The 12491-nt window shown below is 38.7% G+C and overlaps 1 protein-coding gene across 1 annotated transcript in view; it reads left to right on the forward strand.

Annotated features, from left to right (window-relative positions):
- The first annotated feature begins 10250 nt into the window (after window positions 1-10250).
- znf609 (zinc finger protein 609) overlaps window positions 10251-12491 on the forward strand; it is a 50089-nt gene continuing 47848 nt past the window's right edge. Inside the window, 1 exon segment of the mRNA XM_022748885.1 lies at window positions 10251-11103. Within this exon segment, the coding sequence (XP_022604606.1) occupies window positions 10345-11103 (759 nt within the window). The 5' untranslated portion in view covers window positions 10251-10344.

Here is a 12491-nt window from a genome sequence, read left to right on the forward strand (position 1 = left end):
CAACCCCAAGAGTGGAGTGGCTAAGTCTGAAGTTAATTCCAATAACCTCCCTGCTAATACTTACCACAGCTATTCTTATTTGACAATATTAAACCTCTTTTTAATCACAGATAAACACAAGAAGCTCCAGCCTTCATGCTGCTGAGCACACATCAGCATGACATGTTGTTTACCACCTCTGGAAAATATAACCTTTTAAAAGAGACTAGCGTCTCTCCTACAGCTGCATATTAGCTCATCTACAATATTTTGCTGCTAAAATAACTAATGAATTTAATTCCTTTTACATGGAAATATGTATATTTGCGTACATAATACAGTGGGTTGTTCATGGCAGCTGGCATAACCAGCTGTATTTAGACTGTATTTAGCTGATAGTCGATCCATCCACAAAAAACGACAACAATCACTCAGGAAGTTGTTGTTTGCTCATTCCTGGATTTGTTTTTTTGTTTTGCACATTTTTGAACCTTCATGTCATGTTGCTGTGAGATCTTTAGAGGTGTTTTGTGACAAGATGTCAGATTCTTGCCAGTTGGTGCTGTTGTGCGAACCTCTGGTCATCACGTTTGAACACTATTTTGACGGCAGAGTAAGACCAATTGTCAAGACCAGTTGTTAAGTTCAAAACACCTTTGCAGCACTGCCTGATGTGAAGACACCCTGAAGTTTTATTTTTACTAACTCTAATATCTGGCTGTGGAGGGGGCTTAGTCGTCGACACCAAAGTCAACACAGAGCACTTCAAGAGCTCCCTTATCTCCACAGGTACTTTCCCTGCCTATGAATAATTCAGTTTCATGGTTAATGGTGAGATTCCTTTGTCTTGTTTTCTAGTTTTACTGTAGATTTTCGAAACCATAAACCCTAACAAAAAAATACTCTTTTCATCCAAGAGTGCTTTGACCTTTTGGATTAAGTTATGTCCAAATTGACATTCTATATATTACACTTGGTTTAGTACAACTTGTCCAGTGAGGGAATCACCCTATTGTACAGGACATATATTTGATGTAGTGTTTTATTCTGTCCTTCCATAATAATGTCACCAAGCAGGTCTTTGTAATGTACTATATGATCTCTGTCTCAATGTCTTGCTGAACTGTTGGTACCTGCTTGCCTAATTCACAATTACTTTAATCTTCATAACCCGACTTGAGCTGTGGACGGGAATTTCATACTTATTGCATGATTATCTGAAACCCATCACATTAAAGCAGACAATTCTCTGTTAATATAGTAGCCACCTCATTATCCACCATAATAAATGGCATCACCACAGAAGTCCTTACTTGGTCCCTTCTGTTTTCAGTATCTTTACAATCAAGATGATGAACATGTTGTTGCAACGTTATGCAGATGACACCAGCATATACTTAAGGGATTAATAAAAAGTTTGAGGTCTCAAAACCATCTACTGTTGAATGAAAGCAAATCCAAGCTTATTTAATTCAATCATGAATGATACTCGTTTTATGTCTGTTGACAATTTAAGGTATAATTGATAATTCCATCTTGAACATTGTAGACTTGGATTAAATTTCATGTTGGTTAATTAAAGATACACCATAGCTAAAAACAAAAGTGATAATAGTTGCAGAGCTCTAATTTTAATCAACAATGCTTTAATGGTAAATAGTTATGATTTTTTTATCATTAGATTGTTTAACAAAAAGAGACTACTGGTAACAATAAGAACTCTGTGGGGAGGGGGGGGGGGACAACAATTAATGGATTAATTAATCAACAGCAAATTAACCTGCAACTATTTACTGTAATTTTATAGATAAAATGATTAATTGATTACCCAAAAGGGGAAAAATTAAGCAGATTAATCACTAATTAAATAATTGTCAGATGCAGCCCTAATTGGTTTAATATCCAAACAACATATTTTCGGCCATTTTTTGTATTATGTTTGTGTAAACGGTCAGAAACTGTAAGTACCCTGCAACTGAAATTATTATTTATTTTTTTTAACATTCAAATTACAGAAATAGTATTCAGTGAAAATGACCATGTGCAAATATATGGAACTGCTCAGGTTAGATGGCATTGAACGACAACAAACCAGAGGATTTCTCAGAGCATGGAAAGTTTCTCAAACCACTTGAATATGCCTCATTAGTATTTAACCACACTCCACCATACAGATGGATTTAATAATGATATATTAAAATTCATTATAAACTTCAGTCTGTCCACTGAGAGATTAAGCACGCACTCATTGAGCTTACTTTACAGTTGACCACAAACACAATCAAGTGTGTCACAGTAGATACTGCTGCTGTTACTATATCGACTTGCATTGAGACAGAGTGTCTCAATTATAGAACGAAGAGACCAAAGATAATTAGAAGTGTTTTGAGAATCCAAGTGACTGGCTTTTGTAATTCAGAAATCATGGCAGAGTGGAATGGCTGAGCATGTTAATGGAGCTGCTCTTGTTTCTGCTAGAGTCCTCTTTGAGCACAGGAAAAATCAATCTGGCACCTTGTCAGTATTTAACATCAGGGCTTCCTTACTCCCTGGCCAATGTGTAAGTGTTCTTTCCGACCTCTGCATCGGCTGTTGCCACAGACAAGCCACAATTTGATTATTTATTTGTACTCATGGGTGGATTGAATTCCCAGTTTAGACTGGCTACCACTATTTTGGCTTGGCAAAATGACGGTCTTTGTGTAATTTATTTTTCCATATTTTCCTTTCCATGACTATTGAAGAATAATGTTGACACCATGCTGACAATGAAGTTATTTCTAATAATATTTCACAGAGAACAAGTACCTTGTGACAGGCACTTGCTTGTGTGAATGAGTAAGATCATTTACTGTGGCAAACATTTCTACTTTCAAATGACAGTAAATGTAGTTGAAGCTTCTTTGATTCATGTGAGACAAATGTTTGTTTACTTCTAATATTTTAAGTGTGATATTTAGCTCAATTTGATTACAGTTCACACCAACTTGACTTCATCTGTCAGCTGCTTAAACTCTGAGAGCGAGTCTTTATTCTTTCATTTAATCTATTGATATCACTATCAAAAGGAACTCAAGCTGTCTAGATAAAGACTTTCTGTGTGATTCCACATTAATGTTGGTTGGAAAGTAGTTTGTCTCAGACTATTTTCATATGGTGGCTCTGCTGGCTGCTGGGTGATCATCTCAAAATTGTGTTGTATAAGTATACAACACTCAGTGAGTAGCTCTTTATTTATATGTATAGCATCACTTCAACACGTCATCTAGCTCCACCCCTCACATATTCCTCATTAATGCAGTTGAAGTCACATTTCTCTAATAACACTAATAATTTGCTTCTTCAAACTCTGTACCTGCCTAAATTCTTGTAGTGCTTTTGGCCTTCTTTACATAAAGGTTTATAGGTGTTCACTCACTTGGGAATTAGAAATGAAGAGTTTCTCTTCAGAATAGACACAGTGATTACAGTGATGGCATCTATACTTAAAAGTATTGCTGTTGGCTAGGTCTAGGCTCTCAGCCTTGTTGTTAAGGTTTCATGATAATCAGACATGGAGCCTTTTAGCTAGTAGTGTTATATTAGTGTGGGAAATTATAATGGACTACTTTTTTCTACTATTTCCTGACATTACAGTCATAACAATCAATTGGAAAAATAATTTGCAGAATAATCGATAATGGTTTTGCCCTTTATATCATAATGAGCTGTTGTTTTTCACATCAAAAACTGAGCTTTTCAAACACACTCTATGGTGTTCATGAATCTGAAAATGCTGGTCTTGGATTTTGTAAACGGTATAATATGTTTGCTTAGACAAGTGTATTCTGCTGTGAGGGTGTAATGTAAAGAATTACGTGCCTTACATTTTTCTGTGGTTGCTAATACTGAGTATCAGTGTAGTCAATCAAGTAATGCATGTATTTTATTGAACACGACATTGCAATTGCCCTGATTGACCTGAAAGCCCTAGTGCAGAGTGTTGTTTTAACATCGTCTGATTTCTCCACCTTAATGTTTATGTAATTGTGAACAAAGCATGCAAGGCACTGACAATAGAGACAGATTGCTATATTTCTGTTTACTGAAAACTACCATGGGGAATAATGCAGTTTGAGGCAGTTTTATGTGAGAGCTTTGTTTTTTGCTGCATGAGAGCAGAGCCTGGACTTAAGGCCCAATCAGCCAGGGAGCAATATGCATATTTCACACTTGTTTTGTTACTGTCGGTTTGAGTCACACAGCTGCCAGTCCAAGAGACAAGGGAAGGTGCTGCAACCAGGGATAAAAGACCTTTTGGCAATAATGTTAATATTTTGAAATAAACCTTTTTGTGTGTAACAGCAGTATCAACCAAAAGTGACCTCTTTGAGTTTCCAATTTAGGTTGAATATGATGTTTTAATTTGATCTAAAGATGAAATACATTACGCATACACATACGTTATCATAAAATGTAGGGCCCACCAACAGAATCTTCTGTATAATGCATGCATACTGAAGGCTTTCCAGTGAGGTCACCCTTTGCTGGTGATTGTGAGCTCCTGTTGTTGACATAATTACTGATAAAGATGCTGGCTGACCCACAAACTCCTGATTCCCATCACCTGGACTGACTCGATGCATTTCTATTTAGGTAATCAGCTCAAGCACACAATCCAATTACATGGAGGTTACTGTGACAGGGTTTTTCCTGGCCGAAATGAGGCGGGGATGGTACTAAGGTACGACTGGGGGGTGGGGTCGCTGCAATATTTATATTTTCATTATCATTATCTCTCCGGCCATTGCCAGTCAAAGTCCCTCACTCTATGCCTTTGAGAACATCTGGGAAGATGAATAAAAAGTGATGTTAAAATCAGGTAAACGTCGGCTTTAATACACTCATTAATACACTCCTAAAGACCTGTTACTGAGAACTAAGCCTACTCTCAGTCCTGACAAATTAATCATATCTCGTCAGTAACATGAATTCACATTTTAGAAGAACTAATGATGTCTGCACTCTGCACTGTTTCACCTATCCTCGTGATTCTCCTCCTCGCGAACTCTTTTCAAAATAATCTGTGATTTAAGACATTTCTGCAAAAAAAAAACAAAAAAACATACACGATGGGATGTAACGTTAATTTAGGGAAACTTCTCAAGAAGCTGTGTGTGCTCGAGTGTAAAAGAGATAATATTTACTTGTTTGAATAGCAGCAAAATCAGGTTGCCGCCTCCCTCTGCAAGCAGAAAATCCAATGGCTCTGCCTGATGCACGGATTACGATACAACGCCGCTACATTGCTGTAGTGGCGTACAGCCGCAATTGCAGTTACAAAATCCACAGAGAAAACAAGTAGGCCTACTAGAATTTTGTTGTGAGGCAGAGATGGCACAAAATTTGATGGACGTGGCTGCCTCGAAACTCATTTTTCTGTGTGGGGAAAAAACGTAGGTCTACACAGGTTTTTCATCATCAGTGTTTTCAGCTCTAGAACACAGTGTAGAAACAGAGTAGGAAGGTGTTGTCAACTTCTCTTTGTAGCTGTAAAAGCCAGAGAGCTGCAAGTGCTCTCAGGATAGCTTCCCTGCCATTAGCATCCTCGCCACTGTCTCCAGATTGCATGTGTCTAAAAAAAAAAAAGGCTGATATTTTGGCCCGACTGTCGACATTTGGGGTTGACGCTTGTCCATCCTTGGTTTTTAACTTATTGGAAAATGTTATTGCACTTAACATAATGAGTTGTCAACCTGTCTCTCTTCTACACCACTCAACAAAGGAGAGGAAAAACATGCCCGTAAATGAAAGCAGATTGTAGTAGAGACTCTCACACGGACCTAAAATGAAAGAAGAGCACAAAAATTAGGTCAAATAAATGAAATATTCCTTCTTTTTTTTTTATTTTACTTGTTTTTTTCTTTGGTTTCTTCCCCCCAAGGCAATGGTAAGACAGCTATTAACAGAAGTTAAACAAACCATCTTGTAGCTTTGGCCATTTGGTTTATTGTTGTAGTTGTGTGTTGGGTGTTGGCCCAGCCCGAGTGCTCCTGGATATCCCTCACTTTTCAACCCATCAGCGCTTGTCTGAAACACAGAGCCTCAGCAATGCAAGGCATGCAGCTGAGAGTTTGGAGGCGTTAAAAATCTCCTCTGTGAGCCATGATAAACCAGACTCTTCCCTGCATCTCTGCAAGACAATTTAAAGTAACTTTGGAGAAGCGTTTTTCAGTCCTTAATGAGATTTCGAGCACTGGGAGTAGAGATGATGCAATAATCATTATGAATGTATACATACCTTGCTTATGACATAAAAACATCATAACATAGTGTATGTTTTTATGATTGTAATTATAGCAGGAACAACTGCAAGCAAAGGCCTGGGCCCAGTAACATGCCGGTAAATATGCATTGCTGATGACATTTATTGGTCTAAATGAAGCTATTTTCCTACAAATGTGTTTAAAGACGGTGATTTCTGTCATTAAAGTAGCTACGTTTTACTACTGTTTAAAGGTTTTCATAAATCATGTACAGATATAGTTCTGGCCAAGATAATTGTACTATGATATTTTCAGGTTGACACTGCTCAGGAGCAGATTTTTAAACATGCATTTGAAACTGTAAGTAACTGTTCTGCATTCGGACACAAACAATGCCTAACAACATGCGCATTCCCCTGGCGTATGTTGTTATTTTCCTTTGCACCTTTCCTCACCTCTGTCCGTCACATATAAACAATAAGCATAAAATGGCTAAACGAGTCCTACGTCAGAGTCAGTTCCAGAACGTTCTTTATAGATGAACCTCATAATGTAATTTCTGTTTTATGCACAGCTGGTGTTCCTAACAGTCATATCCAGAAAACAACATTATGCCAGGTCTGATTGTAGTTGTGTTCCACTGCAAATCGACCAGAAATGGCTTTTCCCCGCGTCTTTTTTTTTTTTTCTGCGCTTTCAAGGCGGAATCACCCTTATGTGGCCTCTGTGATAGATAGCTGAATGAAACTGGATCTGTGAAAAAAGGACAAGCACTCTGGGAGTTGCACAGCCTGCATGCCTTTCGCTCAACGGGGCACTCACTGGGACATTTCCTCAGTGGGGCTTTTTCAAAAGAGGCTTGCGCTGCAGTTCCAGCTAAGGGCAGTACAGTAGGTCAACTGCTGATAGAGTTACAACCTCTCTTTTGTGGAGGTGTTGGACAAATTAGACCTCACAACTATTTACCCAGTCAAACAGGGACAGCTGCATCTCTCCACCCTCCAAAACCTGCCACCGACTGTTGTTCCTTTGGGGAGCCATCTGTGAGGAATAAGCAGGCACGGTGATCAAATGATTGTTCAACAGTTTTACCTCTGTCACTGCTGGGGGTGATATGAATGGCCTCTTAACTGAATCAACATGGGCTCTGTGCATTATGTTATCCAGCTGCCATCTTGGACTGTTGTTCTAATGAGAGCTGAGTAATAGTAGATGGCTCCTTTTCTGTCAGTCAGTGGGAACAACCCAGCGGTAAAGACTATAGAGCATGAAACCATAACAGTTAGATGCATTTGTTGTATAAAACTCTCCCATTATAGGGAGATTAATTTAATTGTCCGATTAATAGTAATGAAGCAGAAAATATGCTGATATCCCCATACAATCTTTTTGGATACTGTCATAGTTATTCCAGAAGCTTCAGGATTTGATTTGATAAACCCATCAAGATTAGCTGTATTTACACGAGGCTAATAATCTGGGCATGTAAAGTCAATTTTGAAATAATTTCATCAGTTTGTTGTTTAAAATGCTGTATGAGTCTGCTGTGTTTGTAATTTTATAGGTCTAATAAAGAAGTTAAATATTCAACACTGTTTAGCGAGTGAAGCTAATAGTTCAACTAAATATGTGCATGTTTCTTATGTTTGATCAATTCTTCAATTCAATTAATTGTCTTTAGTGTAAAGGGAATGTGTGGGAATTTTTTCTTTTTAAACAGTAATTGTTTTTATGTTAAATTTCAGAGCAATTTAATTTATCATCTAATTAGCAGTACAAGTAAGTGTTTGAGCTTGTTTGTGCTGAAACAGTGTGGATTCTGAAAGGACTGCACCTAACCATTATTTATGATTAATCTGCTGTTTTTGACTGTATTTTGTTTAGCTTGTTTTATTTGACAAACAGGCCAAACCCCACAGATATTCAGTTAAACTTTACTTACGACAAAGAAAAGTGTCAAGTCCTCACATTTGAGAAACTAATGCTAGTAAATGTTTGGCATTTTTCGATTATCCAAATATTTGCAGATTAATTAAGCAAATAATTATTGCAGCTCTTGATTCTAAACATGGATGAATTTTGAATTGAACCATTTTTACTAGAGCCCTTAAAGATAATGCATTGTTAAAAATCAAATTATGAATAGGTTAAAATGCCCTGATCTGAATATGGATCTACTTTAACAGGAGAATAATGATAATTCAGATATCCATTACAAAATCTAGGATTCATTACTTAAGCTGAACAACATAAAACAAACACACCATGGCTACCAATTAGAAATAAGAACCTATACTCTTTTTAGAGCTCCCCTGTGTTTTGCTGTGTTTTGTCAGTTGAGTTTCTGCAGCACAAAGAGAATCATCAGAATTCATGCCTGTTTGAGGAGGTATTGATCTGATCACCCTTAACCACCACCCCCGAGTCTTTTGTGCTCAGGTTTCCTTTCTCCCTCACGTTCTTCATTGCACGAGGAGATGAGAACTCTGGATGTGGGTTTTTAATTATTTACCTACATGTAGTGTCTCAGTCTCAGGGGGCTGTAAGTGCAAGATTTTCAAAAGATGGTCTGATTCTTTTGCTGGTACCGGTTCATGCACATGTTTAACACCATCAGCACCAGGCTATTTACAGCTTGGGAGGGGTTAAATTGAGCCTCTGGACTGAAAGCACTGCATGTTCTCCATTTAAGAAATAGAACATTTGTAAGGTGCAATGATACCTTAGTTTTCAAGAAGAGACTATCAGGATTATTGGGGATTGGCTGAAGCCTTGTAACTGTGTGACTTACTATAACTCAAATTGTTAGCAGTGTTGTAAATATGTGTCCCAGTAATGTTTATTTGTACATGACGCTTTTTGAAACACAGCACTGTATCAGTGTTAACCTATGGTACACAATAAGCTCTGGCTTGATCAGTTGCATTCTTCATTTTCATCATTCATCAACATTTTTCCTCACAGAAGATTTTTACTATTCATTATACTATTAATTGTGGTTTTTAAAATTGACTAACTAACTGGTGTTAGTCATCATCACAATTGCAATGCGGCGTATAACTTCACTAAACTTATTTATCTTATTAATTATTATTATTTATCTTATCATCTTATTAAAGATGACTCACGCCGAACGCACAAACGACAAACAAGTTCATCTTCACACACATTTTCCTTTTCCACTCTTAGACAATCACTGTCGTATTTTTTAAAGAAAGATTTGCAAATATTTAGATAAAACAAAAAGGACCTCCGTTCTTCTAAATTCATGGTAATCTGAGAACACATTTGAGAAATTGAGAAAATAAATTTAGTAGACTTAATTTCCACATTGAAAACACAGTTAAAAGTTTGTTTTTTTTGTATCGGGGTTGTTTTGCAGTTGGTCCAAAATTAGATACAGCTGGGATGTGTACAGGAATGTTGTATTTACTTCCTAAAAGATATGAAACATGATGACCTTTGGGCAATATTGTGTGTGCAAATACAACAAACTGTTCTCCTGAGACATACACTGGCTCATTCATGTTTTTAAGCTCCTCTGTTAATGCAAGATTACCATTGTGCTCTTGAGTTGAAAAGGCACGGCTCCATAAACCATGTGGGGGTGGGGGTGTGTGAGACCAGCTACTCCTTATTTATCAGCAGTGACACTATCAGCAGTGCCTCGTGAAAAGAGAGCCAGTCATTCAGAACAGTGGGGCCACCTTGGCTGTCAAAGCAGGATTTAGGCTACATTTCCCATGGTTGCCATGACGACTGTGGGAAGTGATTATAAAGAGAGGGTTTCGGAGCAGTGCTGTCACACCAGTGGGTATTACCATAGTGGTTTGCGCAGTGATCATCAGAGAATTACTGGCCCATGATCAAATGATTTTTTTTGTGTCTTGTACCCTCTGAAATGCTCTGTTCCGTGATGGCAGAGCTGTAGTAATATTATTTCTATGTCTGGAGTATTAGTCTAATATAACTCTTTTCTTATTTCTCTTTTAGGGAATATGTGGTTAAATGGGACAGGAACGAGTAGACCGTGAGGATTCTCTAACCCGTGCCCCGGAGTCCCAACCGTCTGAGAGGGTGTCGGACCTCACTGAGGCAATCCTGGGCCGTTGGCACTAAAATGTCCCTAAGTGGTGGCACTGCAGGCGGGAAAGGTGTGGACTCTAATGCGGTGGACACTTACGACAGCGGGGATGAGTGGGATATTGGTGTTGGAAATCTGATTATTGACCTCGACGCTGACTTAGAGAAAGACAAACTTGAGATGTCTGGTACCAAGGACGGCATGGCGGCACCACCCAGTGCAGTGGCAGCATTGCCTGACAACATCAGGTTTGTTAGTCCAGTGTCTGGCTCTCAAGGCAAGGAAAGCAAATCCAAATACAAGCGCAGTAAGAACTCTAAAGACAATAGTAGCAAAGCTTCAGCTGGAGATGGGGGCAAAAAAGAAACTACAGGACGGACTCAGGGGGAGCCGACAGGCACAGCAGCAAGTGCAGGAGCTGCTGGCAGTAATTCCACCTCTGGAAGGAACATGGAAAAGGGGGGCAAAGCCTCCCGAGGTGTTCTGAGTGGTAAAAAAGAGAAAGAAGTGGCTACTGGGAAAAGTAAGAAGGACAAAACAGATGGAGCCCCAGTCGTGGCAATAGCTGCTGCGGAGAAGGATGTTGTGTCTCAAGCCCACGTCGCTTTGGGGAATAGTCGTAATACGTCCTTTGAGAACACACAATCAACGGACATGGCAGAAGCCAATCAAATGGGGAATATTGCACTTGAACCTGTTGGGATAGTACCAGCATTGGCCACAAAAACTGAACCAGAGGAGGTGGAAAATGGTAATAGTGAATGCAAGACGCTAAAGAAGGTGAAAAATGAGAAGGTAAGCTTTTCTTTTTACTCTCTTTTCATGCTGCATGGATTTGTTTGGTGTTTTGTTATATATTATTTCACTTGTAAGTCTTTGGTGATGTTTGTCTTTGTCGCAGGCAATTATTAATTCCATGCTTTTTTTGGGGATGTGCAGTTGTCAGTTGGTCGGCTAATGTTGCACCATTATCTTACTGTTAACAGTCAGTAGTTTATATAAAGTTGCTAAAAGTTATTTGAGGCGTTAAATACACATGTATCAAAAAAGTTAATTATTCTGGTAATTAAAAAAACATATCCACAAACAAACATAGTCCTGCTTTGAAAATTGAGCTCTAAATGAAGCTATGCTAACTAGCCTGCTGATGAGTTTTGGAGGTTTTTTTTCCATGACTGCTGTAAAAGCAACAGCTGTGGAGTTGTATTTGCCTGTGAGGAGCATCTTTGAAACAATACCGGCTGTGTGAATTAATACAGTAGGACACAATAGGACTGGAGATTGTAGGATTCATGAAGTTGTGCTTTGTGATAGCCTGTTCCTTATAGCAGGCTGAGAGATGCACTCCTTTCCCTGAAGCTGTCTAACATGTGATGCACAAAAAGATCTACTTCTGTTTTCTCTTATTACCACATGGTGAAAAAGGCCACTCTTGATGAATATGAGACCAGCTACAGGAAATACCCCAAATCGTGGTGTTTTTCTTTCGTTCTTATCAGTGGAGGCTTGATTCATTTTCAAAGGATGCATAAGTGCCGTGATATAAAAAAAAAAAAAAATCTTATACCATGTTAAAAATCAATACCAACATCTGTTGTAATTATGGAAGCGTTATGTACTGTACATGGAAACCTGAGTCCTAATGTCAGATAAGGGAAATGTTCCCATTCGTCAGTCTAGAATATAATAGATACTGTCAGCCATATACATCACATTACGCCTGTGAAGTTAAGTAAATGTCACATCGTGTTCTACTTTTTTTTTTCTTCACACAATTTCAACGCTGACATTGTCATACAAGAACAATATAAAGATCCGTGTAGCTGTTCACCCACACTTATCTTGTTCACTCAGAGTTGATCTATCACTGTGTCTATTGTATGCCTCATAGCAGCCTTTTCATGCTCTCGCAGTATAAAAGACAGCAGAGCAGGGAGGTGCTGAGGACTGTTTTTGTCTGTCATCGTGTTCCATTCTTAATCCCACAAGCCCCAGTAATGCCTGGTGGAGCAGTATGTGGGGGAGGGAGCTGGTGCAAAGCACGCCTTCGTCGTTTTTCCTGCTGCTCTGAAAGTGGCATGGGGGATGGGCTGCGAGGAAGCCTGTTTGATTCCTTAAATCCAGGACACCCAGTCATGAACACAAGCTGTAGCGTCTCTTTGGAGCCAATGCTATGAAAGGAA

This window comes from Seriola dumerili, unplaced genomic scaffold (genome assembly GCF_002260705.1).
Source record: "Seriola dumerili isolate Sdu_G_001 unplaced genomic scaffold, Sdu_1.0 BDQW01000011.1, whole genome shotgun sequence".
Taxonomy (NCBI): domain Eukaryota; kingdom Metazoa; phylum Chordata; class Actinopteri; order Carangiformes; family Carangidae; genus Seriola; species Seriola dumerili.